This window comes from Sparus aurata, chromosome 8, assembly GCF_900880675.1.
Source record: "Sparus aurata chromosome 8, fSpaAur1.1, whole genome shotgun sequence".
Taxonomy (NCBI): domain Eukaryota; kingdom Metazoa; phylum Chordata; class Actinopteri; order Spariformes; family Sparidae; genus Sparus; species Sparus aurata.
The window spans coordinates 18,647,060-18,674,169 of NC_044194.1; the positions used below are offsets into that span (position 1 = coordinate 18,647,060).

At 39.3% G+C, this 27,110-nt stretch overlaps 1 protein-coding gene and 1 long non-coding RNA gene across 4 annotated transcripts in view; one reads left to right on the forward strand and one right to left on the reverse strand.

Annotated features, from left to right (window-relative positions):
- LOC115587092 (uncharacterized) overlaps window positions 1-16,909 on the forward strand; it is a 52,216-nt gene extending 35,307 nt beyond the window's left edge. The window contains exons 2-4 of one of the 3 annotated variants that reach the window (XR_003984964.1): window positions 3,177-4,106; window positions 4,712-7,640; window positions 14,462-16,909. This is a non-coding gene — a long non-coding RNA (uncharacterized LOC115587092). Of the gene's footprint in view, window positions 1-3,176; window positions 7,641-14,461 lie in introns of all 3 variants that reach the window. The other 2 variants (XR_003984962.1, XR_003984963.1) reach the window with 2 other exon arrangements.
- A 128-nt stretch (window positions 16,910-17,037) lies between these two features.
- Window positions 17,038-27,110, reverse strand: LOC115587339 (uncharacterized oxidoreductase YjmC-like). Its single transcript, XM_030427162.1, has 11 exons — window positions 26,930-27,110; window positions 23,297-23,445; window positions 23,013-23,201; window positions 22,593-22,654; window positions 22,356-22,409; window positions 22,174-22,272; window positions 20,302-20,437; window positions 19,487-19,605; window positions 18,886-18,981; window positions 18,628-18,738; window positions 17,038-17,792 (listed from the first exon to the last, which is right to left on the reverse strand). The coding sequence occupies exons 1-11, from the start codon at window positions 26,935-26,937 to the stop codon at window positions 17,727-17,729; spliced, it is 1,089 nt and encodes a 362-aa protein (XP_030283022.1). The 5' UTR covers window positions 26,938-27,110; the 3' UTR covers window positions 17,038-17,726.

Sequence of the window (27,110 nt, forward strand, 5' to 3'; positions counted from 1 at the left end):
CCTGTATTTGATAACAAACGCAAAGTGACACCGACGTCACCAAACACTGAGATTAAACAGCGACCGGCAGGAAAGAGCCGACACCTGACACACAGAGGGGTGATGGAAGAGGGAGACAGTTTGTGAGGTGGGAATGAGGATGAGCTTCTGTGTGTGTGTTTGCATGTTTATACCGAACCTCACTTTGTCATTGTTCGTATTAAGAAAATGAAGGAGTCTCAATAAGACGACTCCAGGTGGGAAACACTAAAGCTAGAACAGATGTACAGAATACATTATTCTCATACTAATGTACTAGTAAACCAGTTTTCCTTTTTTCTTATCATTGGGCCTATGTGCAATGAGAAAGGAATCCCTTCAGCATATTTCAGTTTGTTTTTATATAGTTTATAAAATGATACAAGTCCATCGATGTTGCTTAACAAGATCATTGTGGTTATTACAACATCACTCTTAGAATCCTCTGCCATGGAGGAGGTTTTTGATGGTTGGTTGCTGATTTGTTGGTTGGTTGGTTTGTTTGTTTGTTGGTTGGTTTATTGATTGGTTGGTTGGTTCGTCAGCAGGATTACACAAAACTTGGAAGGAGGCTGGGTCTCTGCCCAAATTTAACATTTAGTGTAGATCCAGAAAAGGGATGTATCCAGGATTTCTCTCACTTTCTATAAGATTGCCAGATTTCTTGACATTTTAGTTGATTTCTCAGGCAACAACGTATGGATCTTGATTTTTTTTAAACAGCATATTTAGGTAGCTGCCATTTATGAGGGAGTTCAATTTGTCAGGCTCCAAACACAGATGTGGATTTTTAGAGATTTAACTATGTTTTCCTTGAGGGAAGTCTTTTTTTAGCTGAAGGAGGTGACACACCTCACATCTTGGGACTGATTTCACCTCCCATTAGCTCATAAACCTGGGGTTATCATGATGTTTACAGTAACACAGTCTTGGTCTGATAATTTGAGGTTTTTTCGCGCTGCAACATGTGTGTAGCAATATGGTCCCTGATCCCAGAAGGTTCTTCCCCCCACAGTCAAATTTTTGCATGTCCTGATTTGCTTATGGAGTGTCTGATAAATAGTTTTAGTCTCACATTTCTGTGTTATGAATATGAAAACCTTTACAGTCTGTCAGTCTTTGTTCTTTAACAAGGTTGACCTCACAAGAATAACAATAAATTGTTCAATATGTTCCAGTGGCAGTCTAGAATAAATTACGGCAATATGGTCAGTTCACTGGGTCCAACACAATACGCTCATTAAAATGTACAATACAAACATCAGCACAGCTTTCCAAAGCCACTCAGTGCTCTGTCAGTCATCTGTCATCCATTGTTGTGCTCTTAATCCCACCATTGACAGTCCTGGTTCATTTCCACCATTGGGGACCCAGAATTAATCAGCGGACTTAAATTAGCCCAGGGCAATTAAAACACCCAGCAAATGGGTAATTAATTGACCTTGGTGGTCATTAAGCAATTCATGGAATCAATAAGGGATCAATGGTCACCAGCGACCTTTCATGCTCGGAGCAGATGGGCAGTGGCCACTTAGATGAAACCATAGCTGGACAACACTGGAGATGAACTGATCGTGTTTTATTTACCGGACAGATGGATATGTATAGCCCCCATCCTCCTCCTCCTCCTCCCTGCTCATCCTCAACTCTCCCCCCAAAAGGTTTTATTTTTAACCCTGAGGACACAGTGAATTTAAGAGCCTAAGCCGCTTGTTTTCTCCCACTTCATCGCAAGTTAATACTCACAATCATCATCAGTCTTGCTGCTTTATAAAGAAAAACTCACAGAGGGCAGTAGTTGTTATTTTGATTAGTGGCCTTACTCTAAAAACAAATTATTATTTTCAAGGTTGATTATCTGTAAATAATTTGCCTGATTAATTATATTTCTTTAAAAACTAAAAACTCTACAGATATTCAGTTCACAAAAACAAAAAAAAAGCGTTTAAGAAACATTTTGTCGATTGATCCATACATTTTTCAACTTTCAGCTCAAACTGTCTTTTTGCTGTCTTTACATCATCAGTTTGCTTAAATGATTTACCATCTCAGTTCAAATGTGTACACAAGCTCACAAGGTGGAAACAGTTATTATCGTTTATGATCACGAACTAGTGTCCTTGACGCTGACTGTCATTCTTAAATGTATTCATGCAATCCAACACTCTTACCTGTAATTATGACATGTAAATACATTTTTTAAAAATAGTTTTATTTCTTGCCAAGTGTGAATTACATTGATATTCTGAAACTGATTTTTTATTTTATTATAGAGCTTATACATTTTGTATTTTGTAACAATAAGGAGATCTGGCTGACAGTTACATCAGTCTCCCTCTTGAACCGAGTTCTCTTCCTGACCCCAGAGCGGCCAGACTACATGAGGACAAAGGAACTCTGCTCTCTACTACGTCCACCTCCCTCCTCCCTCCTCCTCCTCCTCCTCCTTCCCTCCTGGACTTCGACTTCTGCTCATTTAAACTCCACAGACTCCCCCCATCCCTCAAACACACACAACAACACAACCTCCACCCCACCCCCACCCCGTGCCCCGTCCATCCTCTACAATGTCTGCTGATTATAGTCAGCCAGTGATGAGTCGTGTCATGGACTGGCATGTGGAGACCAAGATGTGGATGCCAAAGCTTGCAACTGAGTTCTGGTCCATATACAGAATACCAAAGGAGCAGAAATTTAACTTTTTAATTCTAATTTCTCCTTTTTGTGTGTAATTCTTGACTTGTCACATGATTTATTTAATCATTTAAATTGTTTAATTAAATTTGATATCATACATTTCAGATATAAATTTATCAAATATAGATTTAGTCTTTTGTTGATCTTGACTTGATCATAGCTAGCTCTGTTTCTTTTTCCAAATCTCTCTTAAAAACACAGTTTCAGATTGACTTTCTCCTGAATTGCGCATTCTTCCTTTTTTATTTGTTTTGAATGTGTTTGAGTAATTCTTACCTCGCTTGTTTTATTATTATATAACTGTATGAATTGTACTGTTGTTTGTCATTTTTAATTTCTTTGGGAAGTCTTTGTTATTTTTTTAAAGTGCTGTATATTAAAGTTATTCTTATGTTATATTGTAACATTATAATATTATATTATTTCTATACCTTTATTTATTTCACCTTTTATCTCACTAGGTTCCCAGAGAGACGTGGATGCCAAGGTAGCAGCCGTACGACATCACAAAATGTAGTAACATTCAACATATACAACATGATATCCAAACGTCACAGTACAACAGAAGAACAGGTATTCAAACACAGCGACCACACGCCTCCATCACCACATTCCCGATGATGTCTGTAAATTCATCAGTAGGTAGAAATGTGTCTAATTTCAGCTATTCCATGACCATCTTTATTTAAAGTTAAGTTGGGTCTTGTGGAGTGTATAAGATTAATGTTACTGTTACCTAAAATAGAATGTACTTTTACAGGAAATCTTAAAAAAAAAACATTATTTTGATATAAACATTTCTCCTTTGTCTTTATCAACAGTCATTTTTACACCAAAACTAGAAATTAATTGAGGCAGGTGACAAGCTTTATTTCATTTTTGTATTTTTGAAGCCATCTTCTCTGAATCTCAGATCTGTAGAGACAAATGAGGAGTAAATTAAAATATAGTGGGGATATTTAGTCTTGGATTAACACATATTTACCATACTAATGGTAATTTATAGGAATATGTCATCCAGTTGAGCTGAATGGCTCGTTTATGTGTTTTTAATAGTTTTTGGACAATAGAGTTCTTTAACGTAGATAAATCAGACTACGGCTTCTTGTTAAACTTTGTTAATACCTCAGTGCAGACACAGACATGTACAGCTGCAGACGTGCGCACTATACATACTACAGTCAGGGTACACCTGCCACACGTGCACACTAAAGAACACCATGACGACCCTCGGCAAGGAGAGCCTCTTTGTTTGTTGTGTTTGGCTGAACAAGAAAAAGCCACGGACAAAAAGACCAAAATGGAGTGTGTGAGCACATAACGAGGGGAGGACCAAAGACCGAGAGGATACAGGGATACAAACCGTATGCAAAGTTCTCGCCATCGTAAGGGTGGGTGTTTTTTTAACCAGTGTCTGTTTGATGGTTGGTTTGTTTGTCAGCAGGATTACACAAAAACCATTAAACAGATTTCCATGACTCAACAAGAGGGTGGATTTTGACCCAGAACTGACCCATCAAGTTTTGGTGCAGATCTGAATAAATGGACGGATCTAGAATTTATTCCTTTTTTTAACATTGCAAGGGAATTGTTCAACATTTTTGTTAATAAGCTGTATCTGAATACAGTTTGGTGTGGATCCAAATACAAATTTTGATTTTTAGCAAATTGGACCTTTCCATTGAGGGAGGTCCTTTTTCAGCTGCTATAGGTAACAAATGGGGGGGGCAGAAGTATATACTCTAATGAGTGCCATTCTAAATTTAATGTGATTTGTTGACGAGGAAAATTTAGAAAAATTCAAGCCCCATAAGCCAAGATGATTGTATCTGATGGAAAAACTTGTTTAAGCCAATGAACAGGATCAAAACAGTGTATGTGTATGCATGTGTTTAAATGCATCACTTTGGCAGTGATGTCATTGTTGCTTGGTCTACCCCCACCCGACTCAATACACACACATAAACACACCCTCACCCTCCTCTCTCCCTGGCAGCACCGGCCAGCTGTCTCTCCTGCTGGTCTCAGCTGACGGAGTACGGGGGGACCGGGGAGTTACGAAGGAAGGAGGGTGGGGGTGGGTGGCTCGACAGCTGAGCAGATGCAGAAGCCCCTCCTGGGTTCGCCGGGGACGGGCTCTTTCCCAGCCACCCCACAGCCGTGCAGCTGCCCAAGGACCAGCTGTCCTGATGATCGCACCAAACAGACCAGGGACTTCCTCTCTGTGGTGGTTGGCTGAGGAAGGAGTGGAGGTGGTGCAGTAGTCATCGCACTGTATGGACCAGCTGACACTCTGAACAACCCCAACCCCCAGTCGCCATTACTCCAGACCAAAACCATCCCAGACAAAACATGCCTGGAAATGCACTGTTTCCCCTTTGACCTCTGACTCACATGCAACAATAGACATCAGGGTTAAACTTATACGTCGCAAATTAGACGTTGTCCAGGAGATCAATACATTTGTCTAGAAAAAAAATAAGAGTACAAATCTAGATGAAAGGCCTCAGTATACTTTAAATCAAAAGTTGTTATTCTTCTGAATGGGCTCAATCAAATCCTGCTGCCAGTGCTGATTTGCTGCAACCCACTTACTTTCTACACACCATGGACATGATGAAAGTTTTTAAGTCGTTATGTTGCAATTTTAGATTTATTAAAATTCTCAATTCTATGATGTGACAACACAACAAAAATGTATAGTTTTGTTGATGCAAAAAATGCATCAAAATCTTCTCAAATGCATCCTGTGGTTTCCCAATTACAACTGTTAAATGCTGTTACACGAGCTGTATGTACATAGGGCATAATATTTAGATTACAATCGGTATTAAAAGCCCAAACAGCACACAAATGCTCCTATAAACCCCTCAATCAGAACAAAATTTCAAACAGTTACAGAGGGGTATAAACCTTTTCATAAACTTTTTACAAAATAAACATTGTCCCATACAAATTATACAACCTGATTATTTTCTGGCTGCGTTCCTTCTGCGCATACACCCCATCATGACGTAAATGCTCAGTGACGTATATCTTTTTCTATCATAATTTCTATTTTTAATCTGAAATATTGACTACGTGAACATATACAGCCAATTTATTTGAGTGTACAAAGGAGGAATCATAATAAATTTGCACTGTATCACATTTAACATGCATAAATTATTGCGGGGCAGTCACTCACTTGCCATTGATGCAAAATGATGATGACAAAGTAAGTGAGAAGTAAGTCAGAAATCTCAATTTAATGTTCATTAAAGAGTGAAGCGTTGAGTGTCATCATTCAGAGAGTGACGAAGGGTGGACGCAATCTTTCTCTCTTGTGCAGCTGCTTCAAACTCAAAGAAGACTGATGTGACTGACGACTGAAAAACGTGGCAGTGTAGACGAGCTGTACCAGCAAATCTTTATAAGGGAGTCATTCAGGCAGCTTAAGGCATTTTTACGAAAACACCTTTTTAAATTTACTTCATTAAAATTTTGAATATCATGTAGAAGCTCTCAGAAATTTTAACCCTTTTTTTATCACCCCACTATAATCTTACTTACTTATACATTCTGGCTTTACTCTACCCAAGTTGTAAGTGAAGTTGTATCAGTGTAAGATAAGTACATTTGTTTGTGCTGTCAGTTATCAGTAAGGGCGAAGGTCAGTGTAAGGCACACATTAACTCCATATGAATGTTTATGTGCTGAAGTGCCATTCTGACCCCTTTAAACCATATTTGGGACAGATAACTCATGTCTGTTGCACACTTGCCAAACTAATTATCAAAAACTGTTTAGACGATTATAGGCTTAAAGTATAAGTTCTACCCCACTTTGCTGTCCTTGGTTTGCTTCTTTGGCAAATAAAAAAGTGTAACAATAGATAGGGATAGTATATTGTGTCTGTAAAAGGAGTTACATAGGTTGACCTTGTCTATGGTCATGTCTACTTTAGTTACACTGTATGAGTCCATTAGCACAGCTGGATAAACCGCTCTGAAGTATCACAGCAAATAAATTACTGTGCAGAGATGTGATGCTTGTCTGACTGCCTGATTCATTTGGATTTAATCACCCCCGATAGGGTGTTTAACATTTCTTTTTTTACCATTTTTTCAGATTTTACCTTTGACACACTCAAACAGTCACTTCTACTTTATTCTTTAGTGTTATTCTTGTTCATTTGAGTAGGTGATGTTCGGCCAGAAAAGGTTCTGAGGCACACATGTATGTTTATTTGGAAGAAACATCTTATTTCATCCAGGATCTTTTGATACAGAGAGGTGGGGCACAACACTGTAATGTTATGTCATCTAGTAAAGTAGTTCTGCAACAATTGAAACCTTTTTTTTTTCAAATTTAACTTCACAGTCCATTTTTTTGCTTTCTTTGTGTCATTTTATCTGATCAAAATATACACAAGATTTCATACACTTACAAGCAGCGAAAAGAAAAGAGTACATACTGCATTCGATAACATTATTGTCTACATTATTGTCTGCACATGTATCCATGTATATACACATATAATAGTTTTCTGTGGTAGTGTTCAGTGTCTCTGCCTTTCCCGATGCAAGTTTGAGGAGGGGTGGAGGGGTGTGTGTGTGTGTGCGTGTGTGTGTGTGCGCATGTGTGTGTGTGTGTGGAAGAGAGAGAGAGAGGGAGGCAGGGGCCCCAGATGGATAATGGATGGGAAGTCATGCCACCGGTGGTAGATTGGGGGTCAGAGCTGTTGACACGACCGTTCATCCAGCTGACACCAAAATTAAATTACTCTGTAATTTCATGTAATGAGACTGTAAAATGAAATTAATGACTTGAAACTGTACATCAAAATTAGGCTGTAATTTCATTTTCTATTCAACAGCATTGCCTCTGAAGCCATTCAGTGACTAGTGAATGCTCTAAAAGTAGCAGTCAGACCATTATGGGATGTAAGTATTTTTCTTATTATTATTATTGTCTTATTGTTTTGAAAACTAAAAGTCTGTGTTATAAACTGGAAGGCAGAGAGGATCTAATGAAAGACACTGTATAGTTGCATCATGGGAAATGTAGGATCCAGTTGGATCTTATTTTATTCTGTCGCTTGTGCAGCAGCAGGGGTATCTTTTATTTGTCCTTTACTTGATTTAAAAAGTTTATCTATATTCTTTGTTGCTTTTTTTGCTCTTGCTTTTCTTCTTTTCTCTTCCTGTAAAGCACTTTGTTTTTAAATTTGCAATACAAATGATTAAGCAAAAAAGCAAACAAGTCAACATTTTCTTTACTGTGTGATTTGGTCCATAGAATGTTTCAGAAAAAAAGAAAATTAAAGAAAACAAATAACTCAAGTATAGTGCTGCTCTCTTTAAATACTATATGGAAGAGGATCAATGGGATGACTTAAAAGCATGAGAAGCAGTTGATCATTGACACTGGACCAAACAAAGAGTCATATTGCCGCCCCCTCCTGCTCACTGACAGCCATTTTCCTTCTTCGCTTTGAGGTCTGCAGACCTCTCCTCCCCTTAGAGAAAAGTGTTGCATGTGCCATTGTGATCTGGTTTATCTCTATCCTCTGGGCAATGATGCCTTCTTCTACAGTAGAGAGGATTAGTGTCTGGATCCAGGCTAGAAACCAACCCTAAACACACTTTCAGAGGCAACCCCCAACACACACACACACACACACACACAGTGGATGCTCCAGCTGCCGCCCACTTTAAGTCAGAGGGCTGCTGATGTGTGACGACAATGACAGGTGACGGAGGTAGGGATGGGGACGGCAGCTCACCTTACTCTGTGGTCACACTGTTGGTTCAGGGGCTCCCGGGCCAGCGCCCGGGGCCTCCATGACGGATGGGCACAGCTGAGATCATCCTGGTCGGGGGAGACTGATCTAATGAGGGCCAAATGGGGGCACAACCTGACCCTGAGGACGTCCCGACCCCCGACAGCCTTATCTGAACTCTATGTTGTATTTACTCACAAGATGTCAGATATCAGTAGGTCAGTGATCTCAGAGGCATTAACAGTCTTTAAAAGCAGCACATGGAACTTTTTTTATCAAAAGTAATGTATACTGATCTAATTATATTTTTTGTATAAATTCTTCCAGATTGATAAACCCAGAGTTTCTTAAGTCATGGCTCCAGACACTGACATTTCCTTTCATATGTCTAAAAGTTCAGTGATTTAAAGATTTCTATGGCTTTTCTTTCGTTTTTTAGAAATATAAGACAATCTCTTCAACTCTGATTACATGCACACTGGTTTTGCACTATTATTCAGACTATGACGAGATTCAGAATTTGATACAGGTCATCTAAACAGCATATTCTATTTGGATATTAGGCCTTATTCTGAATGGTGCATTTTCAATTCATCTATGTCATGATAATATGTAATAAGCATGTCATGTAGGATAGGCTTATATTATTCATGCTTCAGGAGGATTTTTCTGCACAGTGCATTCATAACATGTGTGTCAACCTGAGCCACACATGTCGTCTCGTCAGTCTACGGTCTGCTCTGTGCGTCATGGAAGCACTGCACACTAACCAACTAGCCAGCAGCTTTCAAAAGAAAAGCACACATGTCTGTTCAGAAAAAGAAACTCACACCAACTGTAAAACATTATGATAAATATATGTCATGGTTTTTGTATATGCACAAATATAGCAACATCAACCTTTTCAAGAAGCTGGTTGAGAGGATGATAAAAAAGGGTTAGCTGTGTTTGCGCTGTCGAGCAAGTTGCAGTTATGATACTAGCAGCTCATCAGCTGTTCCAACTTTCCATGTTTTTAGGTGATAAATGACACACATACATATTAGTGGACTATTCATTTTCATCAGCCATGTAAACAGCTTAGTAGGAATTTTGCATGTAGGAACATTTACATGTAGTCAGTGCGAATTGTTGCATTCTTTCCTTTGCCTTTACTCCATTTGGTGTTTTGGATGCTGCCACTCGGGGGCGCAAAAGTCGTGTGAAGTGTGAAATCTGGGAGCACTTTAAGCCCCAACAATGTAAAATAAAAATCCTCAGTAAAAACCCTATAATGTGATGTAATCTTCCACTATTGTCTATTGTAGCTGAGGGATCAATTGAGATTGGCATCTCAATCGTCCTTTAACTCGTCCTTTAGGATGTATTGATTTCAGCTAAACACAAGCTAAAAATAAGTATTGATGCAATTGATCCGCGTATGAACAATCAATCAGCAGATGGTTGGCAAATGGTGGACTGTAGTTGGTGGACTCTTCTCTTCTCTTCTCTTCTCTTCTCTTCTCTTCTCTTCTCTTCTCTTCTCTTCTCTTCTCTTCTCTTCTCTCGCTCAGCCAAGTCAAGGCTGCCCCCTTCCCACAGTGACAGGTTTGCTGGGTAATAATTACAATCAAAGAAGTCAGATTATGGCTCTTTGTTGCCTCGTGTCGCTCATGTCACCTGATTACAGGACACGGCAGGATCCTGTCAGCTGCCTTCAGGGAGGGAGGTGTGCCAGCGAGAAGTCCTGCTGCTCTGTGACGCTTCTGTTTCAGGACTCAAACGTCACTTCCCATGACTGTGAGGACTGCGGGGTTGGAGTGACAAAATCTTCACCACCCTAAGACACTGACTCACACCAGAAAGTATCATATCTGTGAGAGATGTGAGAGAATTTACACACAGAGCGCAGCAGGCCCACTTATTTTGACCACAGTAGAACATGACAGCTCTTTTATGATATACTTGAAGCTGCTAAATCCCTTACTAATAGACACAGTCTTGACTCTGACTTGACTTGATGGAGATCATCCTCTAAGTGCAGCAGGATTTTATCATCTTGATAACATCTTGACATCTGACAGAAGCCTGACAGAATGTGATTTGTCCCCAGATGTGGTTAATGATTTATTAAATCCTGTCTTGCCACCAAAATTTGACTTGGAGCACAGAATACAAATAAAACAAAAGTATAAATCAACTTATAAAACCAACACAAGGTAAAAGTAACTGAGACACTTGCTGCATTGGTTTCCAAATTGTTTCTCATTTAACATAAATCCTGATGCTTTCTGTTGTTGTTGTCCTTCAAGTTTTCTTTTGACCGTTGCTGCACTTCTTCTGGTGTCGTGTCAATTCTTGTAAACCACTTTGCACCCTTAAGTTTAAAAAATGTCCCATCCACCACCTCAGCTGTCTTACCATGACCCTTTAATGAGGATTGCAATGTATCTTACATTGATTTATATCTTTTTATTATACATAATGTTAAACATTGTCACCTGATACAGGTAGAGACTGCAGATACTGTGAGTGACAGTCTTGTTTATTTAGTGAATTTAAGCTAATGTTTTAAACCAATGCGCTAATGATGTACTGATGTTAAAATGCTACATGAGCACAACAAAAGAACAGATAAAACTACAATGAGCTGCTTTTTCATTCAGATAAGGAAGGAGAGAGTTACTCTAAATCAAATCTCAAGTGCGCCAATCAACAAAGGTGGTGTCAGGAAATGAAAAGAAAGTGACAGCATTGCATTGAAAGACATGGGGACAACTGTTAAAGTGTCATTAGGACCTCACAGGCAGACAAAGGACATCCAACACCTCAGCTGTCTGTCGACACGTGGGTGCAAGAGCCGGAAGCTGGCTGCTCATGTCGTCCAGAGGTGTGCAAACCACACAGAGGAAATTAAAATCCCACTCGCCACCAAATGAGAAAAGGAAGAAAGAAAGAGAGAGTGTTGGATGACATCTTCCTGTCTGATTTCTATTTGTTCTTCCCCTCATTTCAGTTTGACCAAAAGAAAGTATCAGATAAACCACCTGGTTTACCAGAGGACAGAGAAAAGGTCTGTTTCACACATACAGCCCAGACCGGTGGTGCAAGTAGTCGTATGATAGTTGCACATAGGTGAGGAGAAGCTCTCAGGCCAGATGTTGGCAGTGGACCCCAGAAGATTACTGAGAGATTAGTCATAGTGCTGTAGACAGAATCACATATTTGGTTGACAATAACTTCCAGGATGGAAAACCCTGCATCATGCCCTAGTTTACCTATTCGGCTTATTTTATTTCCTTTTTCTTGATGTTATCTGAAAGTGTATTAATCTAATTCATCTGAAATGCTGGTGTGCTCTCATATCTTATTGCTCACAATACTTTCACTAACGTAAGGCTTGAAGAACTGAATCTGGTGGTCCCCAGACTGAAGAAAATGACAGCCAAAAGGAGCAGTCTGAGACGTCGTTGTTGTGTAGCTATCTAAGACGTTGGCAAAGTGATATAATAGGGAGTAAGCACAGCAGAAACGTCAGATAGGGTGAACCAACATCTTTAACTATTTATCTTTACAAGTTACAGTTCTGTTCTGGCAGAAAATTGCAGGAGAAACAAACAAGTCTGCAGGTTTAACAATGCAAATCAACCGGCAGTTTCCTACCTGGACGTGACCGTTGCTGTTGGTGCAGCATCACAATGATGGGGTCTATGGCTTAAGAGAAGAAGATTTCAGGTATATTTAAAGTCGATATATGTACATCTGGGCTGAAAACTTCTCCTGTACAAGGTCTACCTTATTGACCGCACCTTTTTTTTTGCACGCAGTATAAATCAAGATGTGAAGGACTCTTTGGGACATGATTGTGTGTAACTTTTTTGTTTTGCATTTTCAGCTTGTTATGAGTTTGAATTTCAGGATATCCAGTCCCACCCATGCTTGTTTTTTGATATCACTGAAAAAAATATTAAATTGAACAACCACAAAAATAAAACACACAGCAACATAGTAATAAACAGGCCGGTGAAAGGAATATAAGAGCAATAAACCTTATAACAGTGGATGATTAAAACCATAACAGCACTGAGAATAAAACGTGGAAAAAACAATGGGTCCATTAAGACAGAGTTGTGCAAGAAAAATATAGTGTAACTCAACAAAGAAAAAAAATAATCCTATCAATTCAAACATTTATAGAATATGTTTTCAAAAGGGATTCAAAAGAAGATTGAACAAAAACAAACAGAAAAACCAAACCTGATAGAGTAAATAGTAAAGGACAGAGGACAGAGGACAGGATAAGAGGAAAAGATGTTGTCCAGGCAGGTATTTATGCAATATTTTACTATTCCGATATTCTTCTCTTGGACTCCGTCCCCCCAAATTTTCCTGGCATTTTGATATTTTGCCAGTTTAATCAACGGCAGTCCCAAACTCTGGTAGGAGAAGGTAACAGATGGAAAGACTTTTGCATTCCCGAGCAGTTGGAGAGAACAAGACAGCAGATGCTTTGCTTTTATTTTTTTTACGTGTTCACTCCGTCATTTGGAGGTATGGTAGCCCAAGCGGGACAAAGGGCCAAGGCCAAATATCTTGGCTTTGTAGTGACAACAGCTGGGAGGAACAAACCAGGAAGTCGCTCCACTTCATTAAAGACCCAGCGGGAGTGCAGCAGAGCCTTTCTAGCTCTCCTCCCACTCTCTCCATCACTCCACTCCCCTTTCTGTCTGTCATTACATACCCAACACACGCCCTCCCCGACCGGTAACTGAACATACGAAGAGACCGTTACCACCGCGAGCGCAGCTTTGCACTGTATGTTGTTTTGTTCTCTTACTTTCATCAGTGATACTACTTTTGAATGAAACCTCCCTGTAGTTTGTGATGTGTGGTATTGTATCATGACAGAGAAGTTCTCTGTGTTCCTGAGCTTTTCCTCAGCAGCGACACAACCAGGTAGAACATGGAAGCAGGTTATCAGCATTTACATTTGTAATTAGGTGGCGACCTCTAGAAAAGAAGAAGTTAGTTAAATAAGCACTGACTTTCATTCAAGAGGCCGCTGTTTGTTTAAGGTCAGTGGACTTACTGACATAGTGATGTTGCATTACTTAGGCAACGTAGGTACCAGGGCTGTCACAATATCAGGATTTTCACTACACAATTATTGTGGTCAAATGAATTCACAACAATATTATCTTAATTTCTATATAGGATTTGAGAACAAACAATGCTACTTGTCGGATCATGTTTGATTTAGTTTACTATGTGTTTTGTCTCGTTTGCAGCAAAATCAATCACACAGGAGATGGAGAGAATCTGTAACTGCGCAAAACTGTATCACTAGATTATAAGATACTATCATAGGTGTATTATTGATACAATATCAATGTTTTATATTTTAATAACATGGTTATTGTCATTCTAGGTGCATCACAGCACCCCTAGTAGGAACTGATTTCAGTCGGTAGTGATTTCAAACCAAACCACAATGTTTTCCTAAACCTAGCCAAACTGCAGCGATGAAGTTTCTTTGAAAGTCTGTTACGTATGTCGCTGATACACTGCAGTGGCTTAGCTGTTTTGGGAATGGTGATATTCTGTATGTCATACCTCTGCCAAAAAAGTTACGTTTTCACAAATGTTCGTTGTTGTTGGTTCGTCAGCAGGACTTTCTACTAGTTTCCAGAAAAGAACCTACTGATTTAATATTCAATGTTTAACATTGTGACATAGGGTGCTTTTGACATTTTGTTAAGTTCTCAGGAAATGATGCTCACATTTGATGAAAAAAAAAGTTTGTTTAAATGCTTTGAGCACCTCAAATGTAATTCCATTGATCTCCATTGTTTCAGGTTGGTGAACGTGATTGTACAAAATCAAATATCTTCAGAAAGGCTATCTATCTGTACTTTATATCCTTACCATTGTACGTTCTGCAGGGAAGTTTAATACTATATATCGTATGATTCTCTGTGTTGTGTGTTTATTTCTGATTTTTAGCTAAAGAGATACAGACGAGCTCTCACTGTAAGCTCCTCTGATCTGATCCTCCTACAGTGTGAAAGTGTTCTCCAGAGCTTTCCAGCAGCAGCTACACTAATCTCCTCCACATCCCTGCAAGTTCACAGCCACAGCGACTGATCTGCTGCATCAGGACGTCACCTTCTGAAAGAAGGGTTTCTCTCATTGTTTAGTACCAGTTTAGTTAGAACTTTTCTTCTTTTCCCCACAACTGAACTGATATCCTGCAGACATGACCTTCCCGCTTCAAGAAAAACACACAAAAGCAGTTATTACTAAGAAGCCAGTAGAAGTCCAAAAGACAAACACTGACCATCACACACAAGTCATGCTCTTTTGGCTTCACTCGGACCATGGGTAATAGTCGCTCACTTCATGATTTCTCGTTTAGTGAGTGATGGACAGATCCCCCCTCAGCACCACAAAAGAAAACACCTGTTTGAAGCTGCCTAATCCTAGCCAGCGGCCCTGCTCTTTGGGCTCTCAGGGGCCCCGTCTAATCCACACAAGGGCACCAGGCCAAGGCCAGGACAGATTAGACCCCCATAATCCATCTATCCATCCATGCACACACACCTCCGAGTCTGCCCCCTATAACGAGTGTTTGAATCGGCCCCTTAATCCTCGGACTCGGCAGAGCCCTCCACTCTGCACACAGCCTCCTTCCCCCTCAGCCCAGACCTAATCTTCATGCATCCCCTTCATACCCACTAGCAGACCTGGCCCAGCCCAGCACTCACTGCTCCACCCCACCACACCCCACCTCCCTTTCCTTCTCCCGGTGGGGCTGAAAGCCCATTGATTTGTTGATTTCTCTTCCTTTGTCTGCGGCCGACCAAGTGTTAACGGGACATCCAGGGTTCGGGGCCCAGTGCCAGGACTTTTGGCATGGGAGATTAAGGTCCTGATCTGGGCATCTGTCACTGCCCAGTCCCCCTTCTCCATTGTGGCTCTAGGAGAGGCTTTTCCTTCAGTCATTTTCTGTAAAATGTGTTGCTTTAACAAAAATATAAAAAAAAACATTTAGGCCAACTAAATGTTGGCAGTGTATGTTTCTGCAAACCATGGATATGTTTAAATGTCACATTTCTTTAGGTTACATTTTTACTTTATTCTGTGACAATCCTGTGCTTACGGTCTGGTTAGGTTTAGGTACAAAAACACTTGATTATGGTTATTGGTTTTGGCTAATTAACCTGTTTGGCTATCTCAACACAGCTGGATATGTCCCGACTTTAGCTAAAAAATATCAGTCATATCATCGTGCACTGTCACTGTTGCATACATTTTCTGCTTGCTGTACATAATTGTCAATTGAAACCCTGCATGCTGTTGGTGAGGTACTGTGTACATAGTTTACATGTATGCATGTATGCATATGATGTATATAATCCTTCCACCCCAACATATACGTATTAAATTTGTATACATGCATATAAACAAGTATTTGTTTCATTGCCCTACTTATTAATGTGCTGTATACACTTATTTTCTTTGCACATGCTGCTGTACTGTACTATTTTGTTGCATTCATCATTATTTAATCTTTACATCTGACTTATTTTTTCTAGCAATATGTATATTTCTGTGTAAATAATAATTAATAATTATCAGTTTGCCTAAGCTTTGATAATGAGAGACAATTCAATACTGTAGAATTGTTTAGAGCCTCATAAAATAAAATAAAAAACATCTCAATGTTGTACTTCTGATCACATGACAGCTTAACATCTAATACATCCCAATTTTTACGGCAAATGTGACAAGTTGTATTTTTTATGAAATCATGAGGTAAATATCAAAATAACTGTGGAGATAAAATAACAAGATCAGAGAACACATCAAGTTTGTCCTCAAATTCATAAAGGCAGCCATGAGTAGACGCAGGAGTTTACATAGACTATGTCTCCATCTAGTGGTAAGAAAGTTAACATGCAAGCTGTAATCTATGGATTTCTTTAGGTCAGGGAGATTAAATCTAATAATAAGTGCATGTTATTTTTAAAAACTCAACCTCACAACAACACATTATAACTATATCTTTTGTATGAGATTGTGAGCTACAACAAACCTGAATTTTAGGTATTGTGTCACAGAAAAAGTTACTTCCAAGTGTTTGTTTTTTTTTAACATTAAACATATTTAAAGGACTTTATATAATTCGATTGTGTTATACAATTATTTGTAATAATTGCCAATGGTGGCATTAACATATGTACTGTTTTAAGACTGAATTGAGCTAGCTACTTGAGCTACTTCTGGGGTACATGTGTCACTAATTTATTTCTTTATACAATTCTGCTCTTGTTTTTTGTCTGTGGTTTCCATTTATCTATTAGTTTTTTGAGTAGGAAGTATTTTCTTGAATTGCATTTTAGACCTTGTACTGTCACAGGTGGAGTTACATTAAAAGTGTTGCTTATAGCACCATCGGCTGGTTGTAATACTTTAGGGTGGAAATAAAACATAACCAGGAAAGAATAACTTATATGCAGAAATATCGGACCACGTGGGATACAATTAAGTATAGAAATTTTTTTTCAAATACAAACATGTTTGGGGTTGTATTGCTTTTATTGAATAAGGCACTAAACAATGGTGTTTTTATCATGACCTCACTGTCAAAAAATCCACTTTATAAACGCAGCAAAACATTTCCATTAAATTGAAATCAAAGCACTTCCCTGCATTAAAAAACAATGTTTTGTAGAGATTACTGTACAATTACAAATTGCACTACAGTATATCTGGACAAAGTACAATGTATCACTAAAAGAATGACCTAACTGTCAAGTCACTGACAACTAACTACAATAACTTTAGCTCATCTTTCAGCTCAATAGCACCACTCAAATTTTGTTGACTCATTCACATCCAGGTATGCTAATGGCCATCAATGTCCTTAGACAACGATTGTGCGTATTTAGCTGTCACAGATACAGCATCTACAAGACATGCTTGACTTCAAATCTGGATTCAGTATAATAAGACAAAATATATAATAGTCTTCTTGAAATATTCAAATATTTACTATATTCTTTTGTAAGCGGCAAACCTCATGTAAGATGAAATACAAGTTTAAAAGGATTTTTTTTTAAAACACACAAGTGTCTTTAAAATGAATATAATGTGATTGTCGACATGTATAATGTGTAAACAGCTGCATTTCCAAGTTTCTCAACATGAATTTCAAGGTAAGCAGAAGTGCCAGGTTTTCCAATGTTGAGAATCTCGACTGAACCGACTAATCAGAGATTAGTTTGTCACACGGCAGCAGCCGGCTGACACCGACGCCTTTAGCACATTCATTCTGCAAATATAAAACAAGGATGCAAGGTTAGCTCAATCTCAAAGGCTTTATCCATAAAAGTAGTACATAGGAAAATAGAAAAAATATAGGAAAAAATGCAGAGACAGAGAGTTAATAATGCTCACTAATTAAACAATGTATCTCTTGTATCTGTTAAAACCTAAAAATGACGATTTGTGGTCATGTTGAGGTGAAGCAACCTCTAAAATCTTTTTTTAAAAAGTTGAGGAAATGACTGTGGGTGTCTAAGAAACAGTTCATTAGCCCCCATACAATCAGAACCTCTTTTCTTTTTTACTTTGTGTATGGAAGGTTTTTAACAAATGAGATGTAACATGTAAGTCAGTGAGCTTTATAGATGCTGTTAAGAGGATTAACCTTTGACAGAGCCACGCTGTCTCTCTGCCTTTCCCAGTCTTTACTCACATTTTGGATACAGAGTGGTATCAATCTCATCTTGCCTCACCAAACTCTGACATTTGGACATTTGGTTAATACACTTAGTCAATTTCTTGCCCAAAATAGAAGCTCAACAAGGGGAGACACAAAAATATCACATCTGCTCTGTATATGTTTTTTTAGAACTACTCAAATGATCAATAGTAGTGTGTAAAAGAAAATGTCAATAAAACCTGTCAACCTTATTTGGACCAGTAAATGAAGAGTCTGTTGGTTTGACAAAATAATGAAAAAAGAAAGAGTTCTGGGAAATTGTGTTGAGCATTTTTCTGCAATTTTTTGACTTTTCGTAGACATGATTAATTGAATATTCGTGAAATAATAAGCAGATTAATTGATAAATAAAATATTCTTTAGTTGCAGCAGCAGCTCTTACCATGTAGTTGACGACGTTGATGTGGTAGGGGATCCCGCCCATCTCGTCACACTTCTTCATGTTGGTCCTCTCTGGATCTCCAGCAGCCAAAACAGGAGCGTCAGGGTCAGCCTGTATGACAGACAGCAGCAACAACAAACCCCTTTATTTTATTTTATTTCAAAAGTATATGACAGAGGGGTTGCAATTATTGAACATCATCTACACATTTTCCCAATAATTAATCATTTTAACATTGTAGCAGTGGTCTCTGCTCACAGGTTCCATTCCTCTGTGGATGGACAGCAGGTCTGACATCCTGTTGTTGAACCCGGAAGCAAAGTTCTCCGGGTTGATCGCCACGAAACACTGACCCTGAAAACACAAAATGGGTGATGACGACAACATTGAGAACTGACCCACTACAAACAGTACAGGGGAGCCGTGACATGTCGTAATATGGCACACGTTGGACTTATTGATCCTGCTTGTCTTTTAGATAACAGCAACTGTTTCAACAAGTCAAACCTGTTGTGTTTATTTTTGCTTTGGCTGAAATTTTACCTTCTTTTCTGTCCAGCTAATCATCACATTATTGTAACGCAACCTATTCACATTAAAATAGACCAATATGGCGGTACAAAAGATTTAAAGAGAACCTGCCAGTAACCTGACTTAAAAAAGATTTATTTTATATGTAGGTATTCGCAGCTGGGTTACAGGTGGGTAATTTTCAACCCACTTCTCAGTCTGTGCTATTTCACAGACAAGACAAGAGGACAATATGACAACAGCTCCCTTTAGGGAGAACAAGGATTAGCACGTCCTGTTTAGAACACAACACACATGCCAAGATAAACAAACACACATGGGAACGTACCAGGTTGGCAACTTTGTCTGTTACTTTCCACGTGCGGACATGATTGCTGTATTGGGCACCAGCCAAGATGCCACAGAACACTTCAACCATCATTCCCAGACCGTAGCCTTTGTACCCTCCTGAGGGCAACAACACAGACATCACAACACAAACAAACATCAGTTGTGTCAAGAGGCCAGAGGACAAAAGAACAAATGCTTTTTATCAGATGATAGTGAAGAAAATAAAAGAGGAAGAAAATGTGAAACCTGACAAGTTGCTAATCGTTTTTTGACATATTCTCAACAAAAGCAATAACCCAGAGAATTAAGACTGAGCCCTCCTTTGTGATGCATCATCTCTCCCTGTTCTGGTCTGCTGTCACTTCCTGTTCTCCATTTTTAATCTGAAAAAGTGTTACTGCGTGAAAAAGTCAGTGTACTTCCTCCCTAAATCACATCTTTCCCACCATATATTCCAACTGAGAACCAAGGAATGTGATAAAATTGTGTATAAGAGAACTTAGTAAACCTGGAGGGAAAAATTCAGAAGCAGGAAGAGCTCGGTCCAAATAAGTGCTCTGTCACCTGATATTGATTGGTCCTTAAATATTGAGTAAATAAAAAGCACATATTCAGAATTTTCTGTCGTAAAAAAAAAAGAAAAAAGAAAAGAAAAAAGTGAAACACCATAAAATCAGGCAGAAAATTCCAATATATGTAAGGGTAAAGCAAGCATTACAACAAAATGACTCAGATGTAACCGCAGACAGAGAGCAGTATGCTGTCAATACTATACTTAATAATCTGCTAACAGAAAGGGGAAAAAAAAGGCACCTGTGTCTTCACTGCCACCAATGGGCACCAGTCCTCCTCCACTCAGGACTCTCTTGGGGTCACTGGTCAGCTTGCCCTGGGCGTCACAGCCCCAGCCCTCAGGGATGGGGTCTCCACGACGCTCATGGAGCTCCACCTGTGCACATAAAACATTGAAACTTTGAATAAGTTTGAATATATAATAATATTATACTATGGTTTGCAACTAATTATTGTAACTCTAAGCTCTAAATAAACTAGCTATTCCTTAATCTTTCAATGAGGTGTGTGCTTTTTTTTTGTGCACACTGAATCTGCATCATCAGCAGTCCTGTTTGCTATGTATGACCTGCTTTGCAGTTCAAATTGGGGGAAGTTCCTATGCACATTTCCAGGTAGCAGATGATAAAAAAAAGAGAGTAGGACGGCATCCTGACTTGACAAATGAATGGAAAGTCGCCCTTCTTCCGCTTGTTCTCTTGCACTTTCATGATATATACACACACAGGTGAGATTAATTATAAGTGACCGCAGCTAGCACAAGAAGTAGATCCCAACAGGGGGAGCCACAACCTTTCCAAGCATAAGAAGACAAAGCATATCAAATCTCCTCATTCATCCCACAATGAGGGAATCCAGGAAGTGTTTCCAATAAGCCTCCCTTTGGAGAAGGATTATGTCTGTAGTATCACTTCTCCGTGACACCTTCACTGTCTCTCAGATAGCAGATAAAACCACACTGCTACTCTTCCTACCTTTAGCTTTTGCAGCAGGTTTCCTACCTCACGCTACCTGATTGAAAACAATAGAGTAGCAGGCTTTGATAAACTACACCTAGAGCTTGGATCTGAAGTCACGTACTCGTGTCACTATAAATACACATGAATACTGTACTTTATCCAATGTGAAAGGGTTGAAGTGTCTCAAGTAGGCTACAGGAGAGCAAGACTGCAACGTAGTCTTAAATTGAAACTCTCGCCAAAAAGCAACCAGGGCTTTATTTGTGATTGAATATGAGTCAAACCTTTGTGTGAATGCATAATTACTACGAAAGACACACTTGTAAGATTTACTGTAGTTTTGTTTTCGGGCAAGCTAATTTTCAATGGAGTGCAAGGGGCACTTTTACGCTAGCATCAAAATCGCTATTTTTAAAACACTAAGAAGGATCGACACAACAAGAAACTTTGCTCGTAGTATCACCAGGGTCTCTACACATGAACGCGAGCATTGAGAACATTGTTTGTGTACGCAGAGTTTACTAAAAAGAGGGTTTACGAACTACTCACCGTAGGAGCTGGATCTCCAGCGCGTCGCAGTCATGGCAGGCAAAAAGTGTCAATCCCCGAGTGCGACCTAACAGGTAAGAGGTTCAACACTCAACACTTTTTCATGCTGTGTGGAGCCTTCTTCGTATTTCAAAAATAGCAATTTTGATGCTAGCATAAGAGTGCCCCTGCACTCCAAATTAGCTTGCCTGAAAACGAAACTACGGTAAATCTTAAAAGTGCCTCTTTCGTCGTAATTATGCATTTACACGAAGGTTTGACTCATATAAATCACAAATAAAGCCTTGGTTGCTCTTTAATAATAATAATAATAATAATAATAATAATAATAATGCATTTTATTTGAAGGCGCCTTTCAAAGCACTCAAGGACACCGCAGATAACAACAGTACAACAAAAGACAGTACAAGTACAGGACAATTTAGTGCAAATAGAGAGAGAGAGTTGCAAATAGAGAGAGTTGGCGAGAGTTTCACTTTATTGATGGCAACACCAAACATATGGTGTTGAAATAAAACAGCCTGGCTGAAATTCCATTAATGCAAAGTTATGATCTGTATGTCAGGCATCCCTTAATGGCTTATCAGCACAAACTTGTTCTCACCTTTCCAAGTGCAACTGCTGACGTGGCCATGTCCAGAACAAAGCTGTCTCCGTCTTTGGCGGGTGCTGCCAAACTGATTGGGTTGGTGCCCAACGTGCACTACAAACAGCAGGTACACAGTATTAGAATGAGACACAGAAGTAATTTAACAGTTTATTCTGTAGGATGAATAATAGATTTACCTCTTTACCACGTGTTGGAACCACCAATGGGGACGTGTTGGTAAAAGACATGCCCTGTGGTAGATAGATTGTTATCAGACATACAATGAAACCCATCGAGGAAAACAGCACATTGACCTCATGACTAAAGAAAGGACCTTTAGTTTAAAATCTTTTAATAATCAAAAAGACTTTAAAAAGCTTAAATAGCTGCAAATATTTCAAATGAGTTGACAGACAGATACATCTTTCACCCACAATCATGTTTTCCTTCAGAGCTTGCAGTGCATAGTATCCGGCAATACCGTAATGGTTGGAACCTATGAGAGAACAGTGTCATTCATCAAACAATTGAATACCAAAGGCAAGTATATTCTATTGATCCAAATCAAATCCATTGCAGTGGTTTTGGGTTCTCTCCTCCCACACTTAACTGCCTGTTACATGAGCACTCTTCTAATCTTTTAATAGGGAAGATAATCCATTTATGAATGGTGAACATTCAGTCAAATCAAATAAAGACCTGCAACCTGAACATGTTTGCGTGACACATCAGTTCACATGAAAACACTTGTTTATCCGTCACATTAATCATCAGATTTTCGACAGATGTCTTGAAGTGCTTGTTTAGCTGCATCACAACTTTTCCTTTGGGGGTTTGAGGAAAACAGGACTAACCGCGTGCCACCACCCAGCCGATGCCGACTTCTTTGGCCTTCTTAATGGCCAAATTCATGCAGAAGTTTCCCACCACAGGACCCAGGAGGTTCTTTCCGTCCACCAGTGCTGTGGCTGCAGTCTCCTTCTCCAGCACTGGCTCCCCGTCCTTTGCACAGATCCCCATCCTGACGTCCTTTACATACATGTCTTTGCAAAAAGGTGTAGAGGCACAAGTCATACTTTAATCCACAAACACTCACAAGCATGCAGCTAAAGTTATAAACTTCCAGTCTTCCACCGACCCATCCGGTTGAGTCCATGGCTGTAGTGGCCCCTGTGGTCCCCCTCCACCAGCACCTCAGCCAGGCTGCGGGCGTGATGCTCCTTGGTGCCCACGGCTATCATACACCTCTCGATGAAGCCTTGCACCTCCGCCTTGGAAATCAGACATCTGCAGAAGGGTAAAGTTTATAACCTGATTGTCATATCCTCAATTATACCATTGCAGTAACACATTCAAAAAGGTGAAGAATTTGTATTTTAGTTGATCATGAAGTATGCCTGTTATGTCTGTAATGTCTGTTGTGACATCTGTTCCTTTCATCTGGCCTAATCAAAATCGATTTGCAAACCAAATTTGACTTCACTGACAAAATCAATTATGTCCACACAATCATTGACAGAACAGAACAGACATGACTTTTGGCCTAAAAAGCAATGCTGCCCAATTATGTTCCACCCTTAACCCGCACATTTTAGACAGGACGGACAGCCCCATGCAAATTCAAAGTCCATCTTTGCGACCGTGTTTGCAAAACCCTTAACCATACAGATGACGTAGGTCATGACAATAAAAGCTCTGCAGGTATTGCATTGAATTGTAACTGCAAGCAGAGTTTAGCAGAAAACCTAAAGCAACTGAGAAAAAAAACTAAAACCCCTCTGTTGACGTAAAACAAATCAAGTTGAGCTGCAACAATATAAAATCTGGAAGACATCAACTGCTAGTAAAAATGTCACAGCCTCTATCTGTGCTCAAAACATTCCTGTCACAGTATCTGTCATAATTAAAGTCATCTGCATGGAAATCTCTCAAATTGATATTGGTCAGAGAAGAATGCTATGCAGAAAATCCCTCTATTAGCAACAGAAGCAAATGGTCACATCACCACTGTAGCAGAGTAATGATTGTTGTGTGCGGAGAAGCTCTGCTGAAAATGAAGAGATGCTAACAAGGATTTGCAGATTTTAACATTTTTAAACAGATTTTTTGGGCACTGATCACAATGATAAAATAATACGACCAGCTAACTGCCAAAGAAGTAACATGACGACTATGCATTATATCTTCAAAAAGTCTTCAGCTACAACCAGTCAAGGCGTAATTTATTAAATGTTCAACTGACTGATGAAACAACTTTTGATAACAAATTTTTGCTACTCGTTAACGCTGAACACATTAGGTATCTCTGCCTTCATCATTGTCTCCCTTTCTCTACTCTCTTCCTTGTTTCCTTCATTATACTTTATTGCACTCCATGGTTAGAAAACTCGTAATTTCTGGAATGCACCATAAATGGGTCCAGATACTTGCTGTGGGCGAGCTGACTCTGCCTGGTGATTGGATCGTTCTCGGTTTTCTCTCCAAAATAACATTGTGTTCTCTACAAACAGCTGTGCAAAAGAAAACAAAAAAACAATAACTGATGCAAATCATCAAAAAAAAAAAACTTCTGCACATCGGAGTGTTGGGATCTGGGTGTTGGTTAACTGATTAAACCTGATTATAATGGTTAACATGAACTGAAGCAATTGGCTAAACTACAGAGTCCACCATCCAACTTGCTGTTACAGCATATGCTCATAGCTTTTATCAAGAGTATCTGACTGTGAGGTATGCAACTGTTATACAACTTGTAAGATCGGTGTGAGCAAAGTAATTTAATTCTTGGACTTAATGCAGACTGACCGATTTCCTTTAAGACGAAACAACAAGCTCCATCCTTACTACAAACTTGCTGTGAGCACAACTTGTGTAATCTGCTTTGCATCTGTTACTCATAAGAAAAAAACGGCGTAAACAAAACTGTGGCACAAACAAGGGTTCAAAACAGGGCACTGTGTGAACCCACCAGCTCAATTCCAAACCCCTCCCATCACAGTGCCCAAAAAACATACAGCTTCTTTCAATCCAACAAATCTGTCTCAGTGAGGCCATAAAGGACCTTCAAGCATTTTGATGTCTTTAAGAATGAGACTGTACCCACTCACTTTTTTTTTACCAAGCGTTAGATGTGAAGATAAAGCAGAGAAGGGAAGATCAATACCACTCTCTTCAGTTAGCGAATCTTAGCATAAAGACTGTTAATGGGGAGAAGCAGCTAACTTTGCTCTGTCCTAAAGTTAGTAAAGCCACTTTCCAGCACCTCTAAAGCTCACTAGCCAACACATGTGTGCTGTTTTTTTCTCTACAAAAACAAAGTAAAACAAAAAGTTTGTTGATTTACTGTTTCTATTTCTTGGTAATTTCTGGCAAAGAAATTGTCATATTGGTTTTCATATTTATCAAAACAAGCAGAATATAAAAAGTGAATTGGTCCTTAGAGATGATGGTTTGCTACCCTTATCCAGATATCCAGTTATCAAGACAAGCTATTTCCCCTCGATTCCAAGTTTTTATGCTAAGCTAAGCTAACTGCCTCTCTGCTCCAGCTATGAGTTTACCACCTAGATGTGAATGTGGTCTTAATCTTCTCATCGAACCCTCGCAAAGAAAGTAAAAATGGTATAGTTCCCAAAATGTCAAACTAGATCTGCTGAGGAACCCTCACACTAATTGTGCATTATTAAAACAAACAAACAAACAAAAAAAAAGACATAAACTTGTCCCTGCGCAATCTTTTAATGAACTATTGGTCAAATGTTAGTTTCTCTAGTTTTTGTGGTTTTTGTTTGACTCTTGACCATCCTGACCAGTTTTCTCTCAGCAACAGATGACAGTTTGCATTTTCTTGCTGATTGTGGCAGTGACACATCTGTGCCATGCATTTACTACTTACTAATAATAGTTTGCACAATTGATCTTGGGACCTTTAACTGCTTTGAAATGGCTCCAAGTGACTTTCCTGACTTATTCAAATCAATAATGTGCTCTTTCAGCTCAATGCTGAGCTCCCTAGACTTTCCCATTGCAGCATTTGTGGCTGAGTCTAAAGAGTATATCAAACAAGCCCTATTTAAATGTGTCCAGAAAAGTCACCAGCCGTTATCAATCATTATCACTCAGAGGAAGGAGGACCAATCAAAGAAAACTGATTCAAACAACTTTCTATCTCATCAAAATTGGTCATTCAAATTGTTGAACGTATATTTCTGAGCCAGCACATTTGGTCCCATTTTCAGAAGAAACGTAACAGATTGATTGAGATGAATTCGACTTCATAAATGTTTTTTTTCTGTGACACAGTGTAATCCTCTCATTCCATCACAGAAAAACGAGAGCTGTAGAAATCATTGGGGATATGTTAACTTTTCAACATGACTGTGTGTCAACATGATAAGAGAAATGTTCACTTTATCCACAGCAGGGTCTATCAGCTAAAGTTATTGATCAGATTCTTCAAAGCAGAAGTCTCAGCCATGCACATTATTCCCATGCAGGTAAAACTTAGCAAGGGAGCTGTTGCTAACTTCCTCCACTTTCCTTTTGGGCAGACACCACACACAATTTGATGATCTATGAGTGTAAACAAGGGGAATGCAATCACAACTTAGAGATAAATCCAAAAGCCTGAGAAAATGGATGGTAACTGTCCCAACTTTCCACTATTTCAAGAAAAGTTTGTTGTCCTGACCTGCCATGCAGCTCATTCACACCCTAATACACTCTACTGTCCTTAACCTGCTTTAATTCGGAGCCCACACCGGGTCCCTACCTGCTCATGGTGACTGCTCTGCTTCGTGCTCCTACGGGTCAATACTGTCGCTCCTGGCTGTGATGCTGGTGATCTGCCGCTGTCAGTGAACTCCAGAGACCCGGCCAACTTGCTCTTCAAGCCCAGGAGAGTTTGGAAACGCCCAGTGTTGTCAAGGTGTCCTGCCTGTTGTCTCTCTGTG

What these genes read in the sequence shown, in the direction of transcription:
- LOC115587339 (XM_030427162.1), bottom strand. An exon ending in TTCCAACACGTGGTAAAGAG is followed by an intron (nt 22,273 to 22,355) that starts GTAAATCTATTA and finishes TGCTGTTTGTAG; the next exon opens with TGCACGTTGGGCACCAACCC. An exon ending in TCCACAGAGGAATGGAACCT is followed by an intron (nt 18,739 to 18,885) that starts GTGAGCAGAGAC and finishes TCTGTCATACAG; the next exon opens with GCTGACCCTGACGCTCCTGT.